Below are 20,895 nucleotides of genomic sequence, written 5' to 3' on the forward strand. Positions count from 1 at the left end.
ACTATTAGGAAGCTTCTCCTCAATTCCAGGTTGCTTCTCTCCTTGATTAGTTTCCATCCGTTGCTTCTTGTCCTGCCTTCAGGTGCTTTGGAGAATAATTTGACCCCCTCTCCTTTGGGGCAGCCCCTCAAATACTGGAATCCTGGTATCATGTCACCCCTAATCCTTCTTTTCTCTAGACTAGCCAGACCCAAATCCTGCAACCGTTCTTCATATATATTTTAGCCTCCAGGCCTTTGATCCTCTTAGTTGCTCTTCTCTGCGCTTTTTCCAAAGTCTCAACCTCTTTTTTTTGTAATTTGTGATGGCCAAAGCTGGATGAAGGATTCCAGGTGTGGCTTTACTAAGATTTTATAATTCTATCCCCGTTTATGCAACCAAGGATCGTGTTGGCCTTTTTGGCTGCTGCCGCACACGGCTGGCTGATGTCTAAGGGACCGTCCGTTGGGACTCCCAAGGTCCCTCTCACAGTGACTGTTTTTGAGCCAGGTACCATCTATAAATTGATTTTGTAGCTTTGTTTAATTCTTAAATCTTAAATTTGAATTGGTATTCCCACGTTTAACCTTATTTATTGGATATTTTGTTTTAATTTGTCTTTTAACTTTTGTATTCTCTGTTTCTTATTGTTGTGCGCCGCCCTGAGTCCTTCGGGAGAAGGGCAGCATATAAATCCAATCAATCAATCAATCAATCAATCAATCAATATAAATATAAATATAAATATAAATATAAATATAAATATAAATATAAATATAAATATAAATATAAATTAATAATAATAATAATAATAATAATAATAATAATAATAATAATAATAATATTCTATACTTATACATTGGTAGTCCTCAACCTTCCACCATTCAAAGTTACAACAGCACCGGGGGGGGGGGGAAGACTTACGACCAGTCCTCGCACTTACGACCATCACCGCCTCCCCGGGGTCATGGGCAGTTCGCAACCGGCCTGTATTTACGATGCTTGCAAGCATCGTAAGTTCTCCATTTGCAACCTTCCCAGCCAGCTTCCAACAAGGAAAGTCAAATGGGGGGGGGGGAATAGCCAGATCCCATTAATGACCGCATGATTCACTTAGCAACCGCAGTGATCTGTTTAACAACCATGGCAAAAAAAAAAAAAAAAAAGGTCGGGTGTGGCTCGCTCACAACTGCCTTGCTTGGCAGTGGAACTCCCCGTTCCTCATTGTGATTGTTAGCGCAGGACTCTCTCTGTAAAGACTTTAGTCTGGCAAGATTCTGTCCGTGGGCGAACATGCAATCGAGCAACCGGTCGGGAGTTAGGGTTAGGGTGATCGTTCTCGGCCCATACATTGAAAGCTTTTAGCCGCTCGGGATCCATGCCCTCCGAGTCGTTCATCTTGTCGTTGTCCTCGTGGTCGTCGTGGTCATCGTCGTCATCGTCGGCGGTGGGAGCTCTGCCCACGGTCAGGTCTTCGGGACATCCGCTGACTTCCGTCTTGACCGAGTCATAGCTGCCGGAGCTGTAGGGAGGGGACTGCCGAGAGAGGAGGAGGAAGACGTCAAGACCATGGACCCTTCTGCTTATCCCCGTCATCTTGCCTGGACTTTCAGCTTTCCCCCAGGGTCACCCTTCCTTAGGTCTGCCTCTAGGCCAGTGTTTCTCAACCTTGGAAGCTGGAAGATGGGTGGACTTCAACTCCCAGAATCCCCCAGCCAGCGCTGCTGGCTGGGGGATTCTGGGAGTTGAAGTCCACCCATCTTCCAGCTTCCAAGGTTGAGAAACACTGCTCTAGGTCTTTTGAGGACCACCAATATCTCTTGGTGGTGTCAACTTCATAGATGGGCAGAGGGCACCTCCTAGCCCTTGCTGGGGGTCACTCACAACCACTGTAGGGGCATTGCAGAGTTATCTAGCCAGAGTCAGCCTGGGGGTCCCCTCCTCATCCACCACCCTGCTCTCCTCGAAGAGAGATAGATGGCCTCATTGTAGCCCCACCTCACTTGTCATCCCCAGAAGGGCCTCCTGAGTCCTATCAGAAGGTCCCAAGGAAAGCAACTTCCTGCCCTATGTTTTAAACCAGGGTCTAAACCAGTGTTGGCCAACTTTGGCCCCTTTAAGATACATTAAACGTTGAAGATACATTTAAGATTCTGGGGAATTCTGGGAGTTGAAGTCCACATATCTTAATGACTCCCACGCCTCCTTCTCCTCCTCCTCTGATTCGGCTGCTGGAGGGGCCGGTGGCCGAGAGGTCATGGGAATTCACAGTGGTGTGCTAGCGGCAGTGGCACCTCAGCCAGTGGGAGCCTCCGAACCCACCTCTGTTGTGCTTTTGGCTCCATACTTCGTCCGGCTGCGCAGGCCGTCGGCGCTGCAGCTGTCCGACTGGTAGGCATTGGCGACGTGAGCGGGGGCCAACTTGTCGCAGAGGTTGATGGGCTGGTCCTCCGACGAGGCACTGAAATCCATGGGGGCGCCCGCTCCATTGCCGTTCACCTCGGTGTAGGTGGCATCGCCCTGAGTGCTGCTGGAGGTGGAAGGGTTCAAGGTGGAGGAGCCGTTCCCGCTACAACTCTCCGAGGAGGAATCGTCTGCAACGAGAGAGAGAGAGAGAAAAAAAACTTGCTCACTGAATAGTCCCCAAGCCGGCATCGGCGCAACCCACACAGTCTCACGGTTCCTCGCGTGCTGGCCACCTCCCGTCTGGACTACTGTAATGTGCTGTACGTGGGGCTGCCCTTGAAGAGTATCCAGAAGCTTCAACTACAGGGAGCCCTGGACTTACAACTGCGATTGAGCCCAAAGCTACGTGAGTTGGGAAGTGAGTTTCGCTTTATTTTATGGCCTCTCTTGCCACAGTTGTTAAGTTAGACCCATGGTTATTGAGTGAATCTGGCCTCCCCGTTGACTTCGCTCCGCAAAAGGGGATCGTGTGACACACACACACACACACACACATCGGCACGCTGTAACCGTCATAAATACAGGCCGGTTGCCAAGCGTCCAACTTTTGATCACCTGCCCACGAGGACGCTGCTGTGGTCGTAAGTGTGAAAAATAGTCATAGGTCACTTTTTCCAGGATCGTTGTAACGTTGGCTGTAACATCTTTCCTTCCTTTCCTTCCTTCCTTCCTCCCCTTCCTCCCATCCATCCATCTTTCCTTCCCCCTCTCCTCCTCCCCTTCCTTCCTTCCCTCCCTCCTTCCTTCCTTCTTTCCTCTCCTCCTGCCCTTCCCTTCCTTCCATCCATCCATCCGTCTTTCCTTCCTTCCTTCCTCCTCCCCTTTCTCCGATCCATCCATCTTTCCTTCTCCTCCTCTCCTTCCTTCCTTCCCTCCCTCCTTCCCTTTCTTCCTCTCCTCCTCCCATTCCCTTCCATCCATCCATCCATCCGTCCGTCCGTCCATCTTTCCTTCCCCCTCTCCTCCTCCCCTTCCTTCCTTTCTTCCCTCCTTCCTTCTTTCCTCCTCCCCTTCCTTCCTTCCTCCCATCCATCCATCTTTCCTTCCCCCTCTCTCCTCTCCTCTTCTCCTCCTCCCCTTCCTTCCTTCCATCTTTCCTTCTTTCTTTTCTCCTCTCCTCCTCTTTCCTTTTCTTCCATTTATCCATCCATCCATCCATCCGTCTTTCCTTCCTTCCTTCCTTCTTTCCTTCCTTCCTCCCTCCCTCCCTCTCCTCTCCCACCCTCCCTTGTTCCCTCCCCCCTTCCCCTCCCCCTCTTCCTTCCACCCCCCCCCCCTCCATCACTGTCACCAGGCTCTGCTGTTTCCCTGCTTCCCACTGAGGCTGCCCACGTGCCAAGCAACAGCCCCTCCCCCGCGCTCTCCCCCAATGGAAACAACCCTTGTTCCAGGCCTGGAATCCACCCTGCCAAGGGCACATGGAGGGGGGGGCATGGAGGAAGCTGGCACTGCCTCCCCACTCTCTCTGTGTGTGTGTTAAGAGGTCTCCCTCCTCCTAGCCAGCTCTCTCCTGGCTGCCCTTTCCAACCCACCCTCTCCTCCTCCAGCTGCATTTCCAAGGTCGACCTCTGTAACCTTCCAGCCCCCCCCCTCTCTGCAGACCCTCCCCACTTCTGTGGGACCCTCCCCACTTCTCTGAGGCCCTCCCCTCCTGTGCCAAGGACACCCACCCACCTGCTTTCTGCCCAGACCGAAAGCCGGATGGCAAACAAAGAAGCCACAGAACTGCCCTCCCCTCCAGCTTCCTCACCCCCTCCCCTCCATTTTCCCCCAGGGGGTGGGCAATTGGGGTCAAGCCGTACCTGGGGAGGGCGGGGAGAGACAGTCTCTGCCCTCACCCATCCCCAGCTGCTGCAGCTTTCCTTGGGCAGGCAAGTAGGAGAGACCCCCTCCGGGGATCCTGCACGCTCCGGGCTCCTCTGCCCTCTGGCCATTCTGGCTGGCTGATGGGCACTGTAGTCCACAGTCCCTGCAGCCTGTGCCATCTCTCCAGGCCCCAGCTCTGTCTCATGGGGGGGGGGTGGCATGGTGCCTCCGGCCCCGACAGCTTTGCCAGCGGAGAGGATCTATTCGTCTGCCGGATCTCTTTAATCTCGGTTAATCACTGACCCAGTTGAGAGAAAGCCTGCGACGGGGTGGGGTGGGAATGGGGGTGTGTGTGGAAGGAAGGAAGGAAGGTGTCAGGGAAGGAGAAAATCGGCTGGACAGCAGAAACCAGTCGGATGGTGGTGGTGGGGGGCCTTCAGCCCTCCCCAGATAGGCAAAAACGCTTCCCCATCATGTGCCGGTTTTCCCCATCATGTGCCAGCCTGTGCCAAGATGCTCAGGAATTATTGCTGCTTTGGGGAGGGGGGGGCTGGAGAGAGAGGCACCCTCCCCTCCTGCTCAGCCCCTCCTGTGAGCATCCCCATCTCTATCTGCCTGTCTCTCTCCTTCTCTCTCTCTCTCTCTGGAGGATTAATTCCTCCGGGCACCGGAGCCGAGAGCGGCTGTGCAGACGGCCCGGGCATTGCCACAGCAACCGAGCGCCTTCTCCTCCTCCTGCATGCATGCCCCGTGACTGCCCTCCCTCTAGGGCGGTGGGAGGACTGACGGCGGTGGGGGGGGGAGACGGAGGAAGGTTGGCTGCTGTGGGAGCAGCCCGTGAGGCTCGCTTGGTTCCCGTGGAAATTGGAAGCATCGCAAAAGCTCCGGGGAAAAGGGCAGAGGCCTGGCACGGATGCCCGGATGCCGCTGGCTGTCCACAGACGGAATGGGGCTCTCTATAGCTCTGATGATGTTATCTAGTTTGGGTAATGACAGTAGCAAGGACCCCTCAGTCCTCCTCCTCCTCCTCCTCTTCCTCCTCCATACCCCTCTCTCTTCTAGCACTGATAATATTACTTAGTTGGGTCATGAAACGTCTACAAGGAAACAACCGAACTCAAGAGAGCACCAAGGTCCCCCCCAGTCTTCCACCTCTTCTCCTCCTCCTCCTCCTCCTCCTCCCCCTCCCTTCCAGCACTGACGATGTCATCTAATTGGGTAATGAAACATCCGCAAGAAATCAAGCAAGCTCAGAGAGCATCAAAGACCTCACAATCGTCCTCCTTCCTGCAAGTCCCACTCCTTTCTAGCACTGATGATGTTCCCTAGTTGGGTCATGAAACGACTGCAAGCTCAGAGAGCACCAAGGACCCCACAGTCATCTTCTTCATCATCATCATCCTTCTCATCCTCCCTTTCCTCTCCTGCCTTCCTCCTCCTCCTCCTCCTCTTCCTCAAACTCCACTCCCTTCTAGTACTGATGATGTTTCCTAGTTGGGTCACAAAATGTCTGCAAGCTCAGAAAGCACCATGGACCCCACAGCCCTCCTCCTTCTCCTCCTCCTCCTCCTCCTCCTCCCCCTTCCTTCCTTCCTTCCTTCCTTCCTTCCTTCCCTGATGATGTTCCCTAGTTGGGTCACGAAACATCTGCAAGAAAACAATCAAGCTCAGAGAGCACCAGGGACCCCTCAGTTCTCCTCCTCCTCCTCCTCCTCCTCCCCTCCCCCTCCTATCCTTCCTTCCTTCCTTCCTTCCTTCCTTCCTTCCTTCCTTCCTTCCTTCCTTCCTTCCTTCCTTCCTTCCTTCCTTCCTTGATGATGTTCCCTAGTTGGGTCACGAAACATCTGCAAAAGAACAGCCAAGCTCAGAGAGCATCAAGGACCCCTCATTTCAACCCTGAGCTACAAATATTCTCCTTTATTCGAGTCTTATTGTCCCTGGGCATCCCCAGGGCAGCAGGTTGGAGGAGCGGGCTCAAGCACCAACCTCGACAACAGAAGCCCCCCTGGCCGAGGGAGAGGATTGGCCGAGCGTTTCTGCCACCCAGAAGCCCTACTAAGCAGGTATATACAAAGGTATGAAGGCTATTGCTTAACGCATTGTAAGCCGCCCTGAGTCTCCGGAGAAGGGCGGCATATAAATCGAACCAATAAATAAATAAATAAATTTCAAAAGGGATCGTTTCTACGAACCCTTGACTTCGCTTAATAATAATAACAACAACAACAACAACAGGAATGGAGCTGGAAGGGACCTTGGAGGTCATCTAGTCCAACCCACCCCCCTTGCTCACGCAGGAGATCCCTATACTAGGGATTCGAACCGCCGAACCTTTCCGATCGACAAGCTCAGCGTCTTAGCCACTGAGCCACCTAGCCGGGCCTGTATCGGAAGGTTGCAAAACGGCGATCGTGTGACACACGGGGCATCCCGGGACGCTGCAGCCGTCATAAAAGGTGAGTCGTTTGCCAAACGCCTGACTTTTGATCCCCTGACCGGGGGGGGGGAATGCTGCGACGGTTGTTCAGGTGTGCAACTCCCCAAGAGTTGTGTGTTTGTTTGTATAAATTGTGCAAGGGTTGGAATGAAGGCAGGTGCAGGTTCTTGCCAAAGCCCAAGCTGAATTGGGGTGGGGGGGTGGGGCAGGAGGGGGGGGGGACAGGACAGCAGCTGCCAGAGTCACATATACACACATATACACACACAGACACACAAACACATACAAGGAGTGCCACTCCGCGCCCTGGGCTGCTTGCAAGCCATGCCAGCCACAGGGCATCGGGCATGAGGGCACCGCCTTGAATTCTGCCAGCCCGACCAGGGTTTTGATGTTTTTTTGCTCCTGGGAGGCCCGATCTTTGCTCTTCGGAAAGGATGACCCGGATGGGTCTCTCTCCGTAGCCAAGATCGGAATCGCAGATCGTCCGTGGCTTTCCGGAACAAGCCACGAAAGGGAAACATGGACTTTGGAGTTCAGAAGAGGAAGGGAACGGTGGTGGCCTTTGAACTTTTTTGCCGTTTGGGGAAAACTCCGGAGGAGGTTCCGGAGACCCAGATACAAGGAAATTGATGGATCGTCAAATAGATTATAAGCAGTCCTCAACTTACAACAGTTGTTCATTTAGTGACCATTTGAAGGCACAATGGAGCTGAAACATGGGTGACTTATTTTTTTTTTTTTTTTTTAAATTTGATTTATATGCCGCCCTTCTCCGGAGACTCAGGGCGGCTTACAGTGCGTTAAGCAATAGCCTTCATCCTTTTGTATATTTATACAAAGTCAGCTTATTGCCCCCACAAACTGGGTCCTCATTTAACCTACCTAGAAAGGATGGAAGGCTGAGTCAACCTTGAGCCTTGGAGAGATTCGAACCAGCAGTAAATTGCAGGCAGCTGTGTTAATAACAGGGTGCTTTAAACCACTGTAGTACCAAGACTTATAACTGGTTTCCACATTTAATGACCGTTACAGCATCCCCCCATGGTCACGTGATCAAAAACTGGACTTTCAGATGGGTGGACTTCAACTCCCAGAATTCCCCAGCCGGCGTGTTTATCTCATTTCGTATTGATTGATTGATTGATTTGATTTCTATAGCTCACCCAATTTAACCAACCGGTTCTAGGCAGTTTCCAGTTCTAAAATTATAAAACAATTCATAGCAATTTAAAAAGCATTAAAATAATAAAAAAAAAAAACATTGACGAAACGAATTTTAAGATGCTTTAAGGTGGCTGGACTTCCACTCCCAGAATTCCCCAGCCAGTATGCTTTAAGATGGGTGGACTTCATCTCCCAGAATTCCCCACTCAGCATGCTTTAAGAGGGGTGGACTTCAACTCCCAGAATTCCCCAGCCAGCATGCTTTAAGATGGATGGACTTCCACTCCCAGAATTCCCCAACCAGCAACTAAAGTGCCTAATTTTACCAGGGACTTCAGGACTTTAAGGACTTGTTAAGGACTTTAATGTCTTTTTGACAGCATTTGATAGATCTTAAGCCAATTAATTGGGTCTGCTTTGATATCCCCTCGAGGACTTCAGTTTTGTTGGTAACTTTCTGCTCAATTAGCAAAGGTCGAAGAGCTTACCTGGTTTTAAAAGGCAAACTCATTGAATGCGTTAAATTTTAGAGGCAAACAAAATGAGCAGGTTGAGGAGCGTTTTTTTTTTTCCTGAAGAAAAGTAGTTTAAAAGATTAGGGTGTTTTAATTGAGAACCGTCCTTTTTACACCTTGGGGCTGGCTACTAGCTTGAGTGGCTTCCCAAAAGGGTGGGATCGGTTCCTGGAAGCTTTGGGGAATCCATAAGGATCCTCTGAACCTTGAGGATGATGGGTCTGACATGTGCTTTCTTTGGAGGCTGGCCGGCCACCAGGACAGCAATCTGCTGGATGAGATGGGCCAGGGGTCAGATCCAGCTGGGAACTGCTAATAATAGGGATCGGGATCGGGATCGGGATAGGGATAGAAACAGAACAGAACAAAACAGAATAAGGAATAGGAATAGGAATAGGAATAGAAAGAAACAGAAACAGAACAGAACAGAACAAGGAATAGGAATAGGAATAGGAATAGGAATAGGAATAGGAATAGAAACAGAACAGAATAAGCAACAGGAACAGGAACAGGAACAGGAATAGGAATAGAACCAGAACAGAATGGAACAGAACAGAATAAAACGAAACAGAACAGAACAGAACAAGGAATAGGAATAGGAATAGGAACAGGACTAGAACCAGAACGGAATGGAACAGAACAGAATGAAACAGAACAAAACAGAACAGAACAGAACAGAACAAGGAATAGGAATAGGAATAGGAATAGGAATAGGAACAGAACAGAACAGAAAATATGGAAGGGAATGGACTAGACTAGAACAGAACAGAAGAGAACAGGAGACATACAGTATGTTAAGTGAATTCCACCCCATTTTAACAATTTTCTTGCCACTGTTGTTAAGTGAATCATTGCAGAGATTAGTCACACGATTGTTAAATGAATCTGGCTTCCCCACTGACTCTGCTTGACACCAGGACACTAGAACCGTCATAAATATGAGTCAGTTGCCGAGTGTCAAAATTTTGATCACATCACCACGGGGACGTTGCAGTGGTCGTTAAGTGTGAAAAACGGTCCCAAGCCCCTTTTTCCAGTGCCGTTGTTAACTTCCAGACGGTCACTAAACGAAGTGGTGTAAGTCGAGGACTTACCTGTATTAAAATCATTAGTGTAGCTGCCTGGAAGGGATGCGATAGGAAGAATGGATATTTTGCAAATCAAGCTGCGAAGCAGATCTATCAACCGAGATGTTCGTTGGAGCAGATTAAGCTAGACTTTAAGATGTTTGGACTTCAACTCCCAGAAGTCCCCAGCCAGCCAGCCGTGCCCCGGGGGTAAGGCCTGCCTATTACGGGAACGGGCACTAGGTGGCAGCACCCCACTGACCTGGGCTACTCTTGAAATGCTAGTCAGGGTGAGACTTGCTTGGTGCTTGGATGGGAGGCCAACAGGAGATCCAAAAGTTCTAAGAAGGATGGGGAATTGGGGAAAAAAACCCCGGTTGCAGCCTCCCCAATGATCACGTGATCAAAATTCAAACGTGTCGCAACTGGCTCCATATTTATGACGGTGGCGGTGTCCCGGTGTGTGTGTGTGTGTGCGTGTCACGTGATTCCCCTTTTGCGACCTTCTGACAAGCAAAGTCCATGGGGAAGCCGGATTCACTTAACGACCGGCGAGAAAAGTCGTACAATGGGGCAAAATTTTACTGTCTCGCTTAGCAACGGGAATTTTGGTGCTCAATCGTTGTCGTAAGTCGAGGACGGTCTGTAACGCCCACAACACAACCACATTCTAGTGTCCAGAGTGTTGTGTGAACCCAGCTGTCAAAAATCTGGAAGGGTTAGAGCAATCTTTCTCCAACCTGGCCACTTGAAGATGGGTGGACTTCCACTCCCAGGATTCCCCAGCCAGGGGAATTCTGGGAGTTGAAGTCCACCATCTTAAAGTGCACCAGGATTAGAAATTAGTAACCTGGTTAATTCCAAGCTTTGGTTACTAGTTTGGTTTATGCCCTGGCCTTTAACTGACTTAAAACTGGCTGGGGAATCCTGGGATTTGAAGTCCACCCAACTTCAAATGCAAAGCTGGCTAGGGAATTCTGGGAGTGGAAGTCCACCCATCTTCAAGTGCAAAGCTGGCTGGGGAATTCTGGGAGTTGAAGTCCACCCATCTTAAAGTGCACCAGGATTAGAAATTAGTAACCTGGTTAATTCCAAGCTTTGGTTACTAGTTCAGTTTATGCCCTGGCCTTTAACCCACATTCTTGCACCCCGAGCCAAGGGGCAACTCATCCAGGACTGGATCTCCTGGGGGAAAAAAAAAAGGGGGGGAAGCACCCAGCGCCTTCCTCCTTCAGGACTCTGGATGGGCGGAGGGATGGCCGAGTCTACTTCGCAAACAATCGTCCTTTTTTCCTTGAAGCACAGAGGGGTTTTTCTTCCCTGCCTGCTGCCCAACTCCCTGCGGCGTCTCCTCTGGGTCGCCCCCAGCTGCCAGGGGCCTCTGGGGACAAAGGAGGGTTCAAGCCCCACCCCCTCAAAAAAGGAACCAGAAACAGCCTGGAGATGAACTCTGACCCCCCGCCCCGCTCTGTGACTGTCCCCCCCCCCTCTAGCCTGAGAAGCAGTTTGGCAAAGTTCACACAACCCCCTCCTTTGATTGGCTGTCCCTCCTCCCCCACTCCTCTTGCTCCTCCCAACTCTGGGGGTGAAGTGAGAGACACTGACCGGGTTCAAATCCTGCGCGGGTCCTCCTGCTACTCCCTGCCGAGCCCTGGCACTGCAGATAGCCTGTTCCCAGCAGCCTTGGACATGGCGCTGGCTTGCATGGCCTAATGTGTGTTTTTGTTTGCGTTGTGTGTGTGTGGGGGGGGGGCTTCTGCTCCAGCACAAGTCTGGATTTGGCCCCTTTCGTTGGACCCCTGCCAAGGAGTTGACCTCCCACACCGCTTTGCAGAAAAAGACCCACTGGGGCTGACCCCAGAACCAAACAGCTCTTGGGGATTTTGGGATTGTGCCATGGCGTTAGCCCCCCCCCCCCAGTTTGCGTACCCATAGCAGTTACCGACCAATTCCAATTCAGCGGTTGGGTTTATGAGGTCCTAGACATCCCTGGGGGTTTTTAAGAAGAGATTTGGACAGCCGTTTCGTCCAGCGTGGTATATGGCACGTGTGCCACATGTGGCACGTAGAGCCATATCAGTGGGCACGCGAGCATTGCTCTAGCTCAGCTCCAGTGAGCAAGCGTGCGCCAGCCACCTGATTTTTGGGCCTTCTGGGCCCACCAGAAGTCGGGAAACAGGCTGTTTCTGGCCTCCGGGGGTGGGGAAGGCCCGTTTTATGCTCTCCCCAGGCTCCAGACGCTTTCTAGGAGCCTGGGGAGGGCAAAAACAGCCTTCCCCATCCCCCCCGGAGGCTGGAAACGGGAATTTTGCCTGGGGAGGGCGAAAAATGGGCCTACTGGGCCCACTGTGCCATCGCGTGCCATCGCGGGGGGCGGAATGCATTGAGTTGTGGGTGTGGGTGTAGGTGTGGGCACATGCGCGCGAGACCCCCCACGCCCCCCCCACGCTTTTGGCATGCGACGGCAAAAAAGTTAGACATCATTGGTAGAGGGTGTCTTGCTTGAGTAGGGGATTGGACTAGAAGACTAATTATGGGGGCGACATGGCGCTCCCATGTAACACCTCTCCTGCGCGAGCTGCACTGGCTCCCGGTGGTCTTCCGGGTGCGCTTCAAGGTATTGGTTCTCATCTTTAAAGCGCTCCATGGCTTAGGGCCAGGATATTTGTGAGACCACCTTCTGCCACCGATAACCTCCCACCGGCCAATCCGCTCCCACAGAGAGGGTCTCCTCAGGGTGCTGTCGGTCGCACCCTGGGGGAGAGCCTTCTCTGTGGGGGCACCCGCCTTCTGGAACGAGCTACCCCCAGGAATACGACTGATCCCGGACCTCCGTACTTTCTGCCGAGCGTTAAAGACCTTCTTATTCCAGCAAGCCGGGCTGGCTTAAAATTTTAATGGGCTATTTTATGGGTAAAGGGTTTTAAAAAATTTAGGGAAGCCAAACTGATTTAATTCTGTTTTAATTTATTTTAATTTTTATACTGTACGTATTTTAATTTTGGCTGTTCACCGCCCTGAGTCCTTCGGGAGAAGGGCGGCATACAAATTTAATAAAACAAGAAACAAACAAGATCCCTTCCTTCCAACTCTTCTTATTCTGTTCTGTTCCCCAAAGCACCAGAGGGCAGGACAAGACGTAATGGACGGAAGCTCATCAAGGAGAGAATCAAGCTAGAACTAAGACGAAATTTCCCAACGCTGAGAACCATTCATCAGCGGAAGGACCTGCCTCCAGATGTTATGGGAGCTCCATCGCTGGACGGTTTCAAAATGAGACTGGACAGCCATTTGTCCAGAATAGTTTAAGATCTCTCCTGCTTGGCCAGGGGATGGACCAGAAGACCTCCAACGTCCCTTCCAACTCTGTTCTTCTTGCTTGTCAATTCAGGGTGTAAGATGGCTGATTGATTCCTTGCCATCAGTTCATTGTTGACTCTTAGTGACCTCATAGATCAATGTTCTCCGTAATGATCTGTCCATAACTTGATCCTCCAATGGTGGCCCCATCACCACTATAATTGAGTCCATCCAGTTGCTGGTGGCCCTTCTCTTCTTCTCTTTCCTTCCACTTTCCCCAACGTTATGGACTTCTCAAAGGAATGTGAACTTGACATTGATTGATGGTGCCATCAAGTCACTCTTGACTCTTAGCAACCATATGGACTGTCCTCCAGAATGATCTGTTCCCAAACAGGTCCTTCAGGTGTCTTAATGGTGTCCTTCCCCCCGACTGCATACTCTTATATATTGTTGCTCTTGATTATGTGCCATCAACTATGAAGTCATAGTTGATTCTTGGTGACCACATAGGTAAACTTTTCTCCATGGTAGTCTGCCCCAACTTGGTCCTTCAGATCTCCTAATGGTGTCTCCATCCATCCATCATCCCTCTGTCTCACTGCTGCTCATCATCTTTCCTTTCATCTTGGCCAACATTACAGCCTTCTCCAGAGATCTGGTTCTTCATATTGATTGATTGATTGATTGATTGATTATTTTCCACTATTTTTCCACTATTGACTCTTAGCAACCACGTAGATTTTCTCCAAGAGACAATGTGTCTTCAACCTGGTCATTTAGTTCTTCCAATAGGGCCACAATAACTGAGTCCCTCCATCCCACTTCCGGCCACCTTCTTCTTCTCTTTCATTCCACCTTTCCCAGCACTGAAAACTTCTCCAGAGAGCGGAGTCTTTGCACTGATTGACTGATGTTCCACCAGTTCATTGTTGACTCTTGGTGATCGCTATATGGATATGGACCTTCTCAGGATGATCTGCCCCCAGCCAAGTCCTTCAGGTCTCCTAATGGTGATCCCACCACCACTGCTTGTTCTTATATACTGTCACCCTTGATGATGTGTCACCAAGTATGAAGTCATAGTTGACTCTTGGTGAGGTAGATTTTCTCCATGGTGACCTGTCCCCAACCTTCAAGTCTTCCAGTGGTGTCTCCATCACCACCATTACTGAGTCCATCCAGGTTGCTTCTCTCCATGATTAGTTTCCATCCATTGTTTTTTGTCCTGCCTTCAGGTTATTTGACACCCCCCCCCTTCCATTGTGTGGCAGCCCTTTAGATATTGGAACGCTGGATGTGGGTCATCCCTCCTGCCAGAGGTCAAAGGCCGTTGGTTTGAGGGCTGTTGAGAACTAGAGATCCACCTTTGGGTCAAGGGTGAAACAGAGGCAAAAATAGGAAGGCAGCCAGCATGCTGCCTTCTAACATCACAACACCCTTATCTTTTGACCTTCGGTGGTGCATCTCACCTCTTTTTCGAGGAAAAGGCAAGCAGAGAGGGGATGGGTCCCACTTTGTGAGAAGGGGGTTGAAAATGATGCCCACAAATGCCATTTTATCATCCACGTATTCTCTAAAGCACCTGAGGGCAGGACAACAAGCAAGGAGAGAAGCAACCTAGAACGAAGGAGAAACTTCTTAACAATGAGGACAATTAATTAGTGGAACGGCTTGCCAACAGGAGTTTTTTTCTTTTTTTTTTAAATTTGATTTATATGCCGCCCTTCTCCGGAGACTCAGGGCAGCTTACAATGCGCTAAGCAATAGCCTTCATCCTTTTGTATATTTATACAAAGTCAGCTTATTGCCCCCACAATCTGGGTCCTCAATTTACCTACCTTAGAAAGGATGGAAGGCTGAGTCAACCTTGAGCCTGGCGAGATTCGAACCTGCAGTAATTGCAGGCAGCTGGTCTTAATAACAGGGTGCCTTAGACCACTGTACTACCAAGGCTCTATCACTGGAAGTTTTTAACAAGTTTTGGGTGCTCCATCACTGGAAGTTTTTAAGAAGAGACTGGACAGTCACTTGTCTGAGATGGTGTAAGTAGGGTCTCCTGCCTGAGCAGGTGGTTGGACTAGAAGACCTCCAAGGTCCCTTCCAACGCTCTTATTCTGACCAAACCGCCCTTATATGAGTCCTCCATAAGTCCCAGGATTTGTGCAAAACCGCAGGAATTGTAGCTTCCCGCATCTTTTGGGAGGAAGAAGGCAGTTACAGGGGGATCCTGTACTTATGACTACAATCGGGACCAGAATTCCCATTGTTAAGCGAAGTGGTCGTTAAATGGGTCACGCCCAACTTTACAACCTTTTTCTCATGGTTGTTAAGCGAATCACTGCGGTTGTTAAGTGAATTGGGGGATTGGTTAAGCAAAACGGCGATCGCACGACACCACAAAGGCATAAATTACAGGCCAGCTGTCAAGTACCCGAATTTTGATCACATGACTGTAGGGAACGCTGCAATGGTCGTAAGGGCGAGGAGGACCAGTCGTGTAACTTCGAACAGCCTCTAAAAACAATCGAGGATTCCTTGCGTCTGAATTCAAGGGCAGCCAAAATTTGTTCCAACGCGCAGCCATTGCTCAGCGACCCACAACGACAATAGTGCATTTCCCGAGCAAAAGAAATGCTCCATCGCAGGACAATGGCTGATGTTGTCGTTGTGGCTTTGCTGATAACCTATCAGCAGAGCAAATAACCAGCCTGGGATAACCCATAACCCGGTTAATCAAATCCACATTCAAATTCGGGAGCGTTACGGGTATCCGATGAGACTGTGGTGGGCAGCATCTGCCCCTTTATGCAAACACTTAAGCTGTAGAGCAGTGTTTCTCAACCTTGGAAGCTTGAAGATGGGTGGACTTCAACTCCCAGAATCCCCCAGCCAGCAGCGCTGGCTGGGGGATTCTGGGAGTTGAAGTCCACCCATCTTCAAGCTACCAAGGTTGAGAAACACTGCTCTAAACCTTGGCCCCTTTAAGACTTGTGGACTTCAACTCCCAGAGTCCTTCAGCCAAATATGGCAACTTTAACCTCCACTGAATAGAATTGGCTGGGGGATTCTGGGAGTTGAAGTCCACCCATCTTCAAACTTCCAAGGTTGAGAAACACTGCCGTAGAAGGACGTGGCAAACGGCGAGGTGCAGATGATTACAGTCAGCCAGATGTTCAGACTGGATTTGGAATTTCTGTCCACCTATCCAGTCCTTCCTGGGCTCCTGGGACAGGCAGATGTGGACCAGTGTTGGGTTTTGAAATTTTTTACTACCGGTTCTGTGGGTGTGGGCTTGGTGGAGTGGTGGGTTCCAATCGGTATTACCACCGGTTCTCTTCGTGCACGAGCTTTGCGCGCGATCGGCAAACTTGCACTCCGCCCAAGCGCGTTGGGTTCCTGCCCAGCTGGGGTGCGGCAATCCACTCTGCCGCGCCTATCAGCTGGGCTAAAAACCAAGAAATAAAGGTAGGAATAAAGCGGGGGGCGGGCGGGAAGGCCCAGCTCCCAGTTACAGAGAACCGGTTCGGTGATGTCACATCATCAACACTACCGGTTCGGCCGAACCGGGCCGAACCGGGAGCAACCCACCACTGGCTTGGTGGGCATGGCATGGCTTGGTGGGCGTGGTGTGGCATGGTGGGCATGGCATTGTTTAGTGGGTGTGGCTCGGTGGGCGTGGTTTGGCAGGCGTGGCTCTGCATGGCTTGGTGGGTGGGGCTTGGTGGGCGGGGCAGGGGAAGGATACTGCAAAATCTCCTTTCCCATCCCACTCCAGAGGAAGGTTACTGCAAAATCCCCATAGCTAGCTCGGGAATTCTGGGAGTGGAAGTCCACCCATCTTAAAGTGGCTGGATTTGAAAAAAAGCGCATTAAATCGTCACAAAAAAAAAAAGCATATTTTTTGCGGTTGTTATTGCATTGAGTCCATTTTTTAAAATAACACCTCTGCATTGCTGCTCTGGAATTATTTTCCGAGGATTGCCTGCCAGAAAAACTCCCAATATATATATATAAATATAATATATCAAAGAACAGAGTAAATTAGACACTCTTTCCTGATCTGCTCAATTTCTGCTTACAGTTTCCCCTTCTGTGCCGGCAGCCTGAAGTGACCCCGTCCAGCTTCACCTGCTCACATCCCATCCCATGACCAAATGTCCTTTTTTATTATTATTATTATTATAAAGGGCAGTCTTTTATTTCAGAAAGTTGGCCCTGGATTAGAAAAATGCACGTTTGCGTGAATTTTCTTGGTTGGTTTGGCCCTTGCATTTTCCTTCGCGAAGCAAAATTACAGACACAAAAAATTCGGGGTTGTTTTTTTTTCATTCTTAACCACCTCTTTTCAAGTTTGCTGCTTTTTTCAGGATCAGGGGTGAAATGTAAAATTTGTTACTATCGGTTCTGTGGGCGTGGCTTGGTGGGGGGGAGTTAATATGACTGAGTGGGCGTGGCCAACTTTTTTTTAAAAAAACTTTTAAAACCATTTTTTCTACAACCTCTTCTGCTAAAGAAGTAAAAAAATGCTTTTAAAAGCCTCTGGCGATCCCAGCTGACTTGCCTGATCGTCAGAGGCTTTTTTTCCTTTAAAAAAATTTTTTTCTATAACCTCTTCGGCCGAAGAGGTTGTAGAAAAAAATGCTTTTAAAAGCCTTTGACGATCCCAGCTGAGCCGCGCAATCATCAGAGGCTTTTTTTTTAACTTTTAAAAGCATTTTTTCAGCCAAAAAGGTTGTAGAAAAAATGCTTTTAAAAATAAAAAAAAAACCTCTGATGATTGCACGGCTCAGCTGGGAATGTGGGGGGGGGGGAGGGATTTTTGCTCTCTCAGTGCACTAAAATATCTGTTTTGCCTCTTTGCATGAAGAAGTAAAGGTTTTAAAACTTTTAATTGCAGGATCACTTCTGATCTGCTTACGCAGAACAAGCTTCAAGATAGTCAGGACAACCATTTGTCTGAAATGGTAGAGGCCAGGGTTTCCGGCCTGAGCAGAGGGTTGGACTAGAAGACCTCCAAGGCCCCTTCTAAACTCTGTTTATTCTGTTCTGTTCTAAATTCTTATTCTATTCTATTCCATTTTCCATTTAATTCCATTCCATTGCGTTCCATTCCATATTTTCTCTCCTCTCCTCTCCTCTCCTCTCCTCTCCTCTCCCTTCCCTTCCCTTCCCTTCTCCTCTCCTCTATTCTATTCCATTTTCCATTCCATTCCATTCCATTCCATTCCATTCCATATTTTCTATTCTATTCTATTCTATTCTATTCTATTCTATTCTATTCTATTCTATTCTATTCTATTCTATTCTATTCCATTCCATTCCATTCCATTCCATTCCATTCCATTCCATATTTTCTATTCTATTCCATTCCATTCCATTCCATATTTTCTATTCTATTCTATTCTATTCTATTCTATTCTATTCTATTCTATTCTATTCTATTCTATTCTATTCTATTCTATTCCATTCCATTCCATTCCATTCCATTCCATTCCATTCCATTCCACTCTACATTATTCTACTCTACTCTACTCTATTCTCTATTCCGTTCCATTCCTCGACTTACGACTTACAAGTGGGACCGCAAGGCATTTCTACTGCCAAGCAAGGCAGTCGTTAAGTGAGCCGCACCCAATTTTGTGACCCTTTCTCGCCATGTTTGTTAAGCGACACCCTGCAGTTGTTAAAAGTGAGACGCACAGTCGTTAAGCGAGTCTCCCTTCCCCCCCCCCCCAAGACTTTGCCTGTCAAGAGGCCAGCTGGAAAAGTCACAAGGATCCCAAGGGAATGCTGCAACCGTCTTAAATACCTGTCAGTTCCCAAGCGTCCGAATTTTGATTGACGGTCGTAACCCTGGGACGGCCGTAAATGCGAGGCCTGGTTGTAAATCACTCTTTTTTCCCGCAGAGATGTTTTCACTTCGATCGGTTTGCAAGTCTAGGGCCACTGTAGGGGTTTGGGACCTCTCGTCCCTTGTCCAACGGGCCTGGGGAGGGGAGGAAGGGAAGGGAAGGGATGGGGGGGGCGCGTCTCTCACTCACCATCCTCCTGGCTGTGGACATTTTGGGGGCTGCGCATCGTTTCCTCTTGGGGGGGGCTGAGGCTGGCCTGGAGCTGCTGATTCAGCTGACATCCATGTGGAGTCATTCATGTCAAACTCCTCGCTGCTCACCGAGGTCTCATCCTGGAGGGAGAAGAAGAAGAAAGGGTTATAACTGAAGGAAGGATGGAGGGAAGGGGGAGGAAACACCGGATGGTGTGGGGGGGGAGGATGGAGACCCTCTGCTCTTCTTCCCCCAACGGCAGCTCTCCTCTCCCCCCCCTTCCCCCTTTCCCCAAATCTCATCTGGAAGACACAAAGAGAAGGAAGGAACCAGGCAGAACAGAAAGTAATTAAGGGGGGAAACCGAGATTGTTGTCGCTCCCCTACCACGCCTCTCCATCCGGGCATCCTGGCCAGCCTGGTAGCTGGGCTAAAGGGGCCAGAAGAAGAGAAGGGAAAGGTGGGGCACCAGGCACACACACAGAGCCCTCCCCAATCCAGCCTCTCCTCCCAACACCTGCAAAGAGCTCCAGCCCTTTCCTTTCATCCTGTCTGCCCTCTGCGTGATCCCAGGAGGCAGGTGAGCCACCTGCCACCGCAGGGGGTCACCTGAGAGCCTCCCTCCTCGCAGGAGCCAGGTGAGCCTTCGGCCCTCCGCTCTTCTGCTACTACGGTGGTGGTGGTGGTGGTGGCGGCATCCATTTCCTGCCGGCTGATACTCGAAGCGTGGGAGAGAATCTCTGCTCCAGGAGCCGTAAAGATATACGAGAGGGGAAGATGGCTGCTTTAGGCCTGGCTGGGCCGCCAATATCAATAATCAGATTTTTTTTTAAAAAAGAACAAGGGAGAGAGAGGAGAGAGAGAAAAGAAAGAGAGAGAGAGAGAGAGAGAGAAAAGGATAGAGAGAGAGAATGCAATGAAGTGAAAGAGATAAAAAGAAAGAGCAGAGATTACATAAATAGAACGAGAAAGAGAGAGAGAAAAGATGAAGAGAGAGAGAGAGAGAGAAAGAAGAAATAGAAAGATAAAGAGAGAGAAACAGGAGAGAACTATCTAGAGAAAGAAAGAAAGATAAAAAGATAAAGAGGGAGAGAGAAAGAAAGAGAAAGGAGATAAATAGAGAAGATATAAAAAGATAGAGGGAGAGTGTTTCTAGCTAGAGAAACTAGCTAGAGAGAGAAGATAGAGAAAGAAAGAGAGAGAGAGAGAGAGAAAGAAAAAGGGGAGAAATAGATAAAGAGGGAGAGAAGAGAGAGAAAGAGAGAGAGAGAAACAAATAAACAAATAAACAAAAAGGGAGAAAGAGATAGATAAAGAAGAGAGAAATAGAGAGAGACAGGATAGAGAAAGAGAAAGAGGGAGAGAAACAGAACTAGCTAGAGAGAGAGAAGAGAGAGAAAGAAACAAAAAGGGAGAAAGAAAGAAACAAAAAGGGAGAAAGAAAGAAAGAAAAAGGGAGAAAGAGATAAAGAGGAGAGAAATAGAGAGAGAGAGACAGAGAGAGAGAGAGAAAGAGAGAGAAAGGAGAGAACTAGCTAGAGAGAGGGAAGATAGAGAAAGAAAGAGAGAGAGAAAGAAAGAAACAAAAAGGGAGAAAGAAATAAAAAGGAGAAAGAGATAGATAAAGAGGAGAGAAATAGAGAGAGAAAATAGAGAAAGATAAAGAGGGAGAGAAACAGAGAACTAGCTAGAGAGAGAGAAGAGAGAGAAAGAAACAAAAGGGAGAAAGAAAGAAACAAAAAGGGAGAAAGAGATAGATAAAGAGGAGAGAAATAGAGAGAGAGAGAAAGATAAAGAGAGGGAGAAAGGAGAGAACTAGCTAGAGAGAGGGAAGATAGATAGAGAAAGAAAGAGAGAGAGAGAGAAAGAAAGAAAGAAACAAAATGGAGAAAGAAATAAAAAGGAGAAAGAGATAGATAAAGAGGAGAGAAATAGAGAAAATAGAGAAAGAGAAAGAGGGAGAGAAACAGAGAGGAGAGGAGAGAGGGGAGAGAAAAGCAGGTGCTGGCACCTGACCAGGTAATCATAGGAAAGGAACAGAACTGTCTAGATGGGTGCATCTTAACAGCCGTGGCAACCGAGCTTCACCCCTCAAGCGTGGTACGGCAGCCA

The 20,895-nt window shown here is 49.2% G+C and overlaps 1 protein-coding gene across 1 annotated transcript in view; it reads right to left on the bottom strand.

Moving 5' to 3' along the window:
• Positions 1-20,895, bottom strand: part of NOL4L (nucleolar protein 4 like) — a 127,774-nt gene that overhangs the window by 14,224 nt on the left and 92,655 nt on the right. Inside the window, 4 exon segments of the mRNA XM_070941854.1 lie at positions 1,330-1,515; positions 2,302-2,573; positions 18,782-18,860; positions 18,862-18,924. Of these exon segments, the coding sequence (XP_070797955.1) occupies positions 1,330-1,515; positions 2,302-2,573; positions 18,782-18,860; positions 18,862-18,924 (600 nt within the window).

This window comes from Pituophis catenifer, unplaced genomic scaffold (genome assembly GCF_029215685.1).
Source record: "Pituophis catenifer annectens isolate HBS135680 unplaced genomic scaffold, rPitCat1.0.hap2 SCAF_3, whole genome shotgun sequence".
Taxonomy (NCBI): Eukaryota; Metazoa; Chordata; class Lepidosauria; order Squamata; family Colubridae; genus Pituophis; species Pituophis catenifer.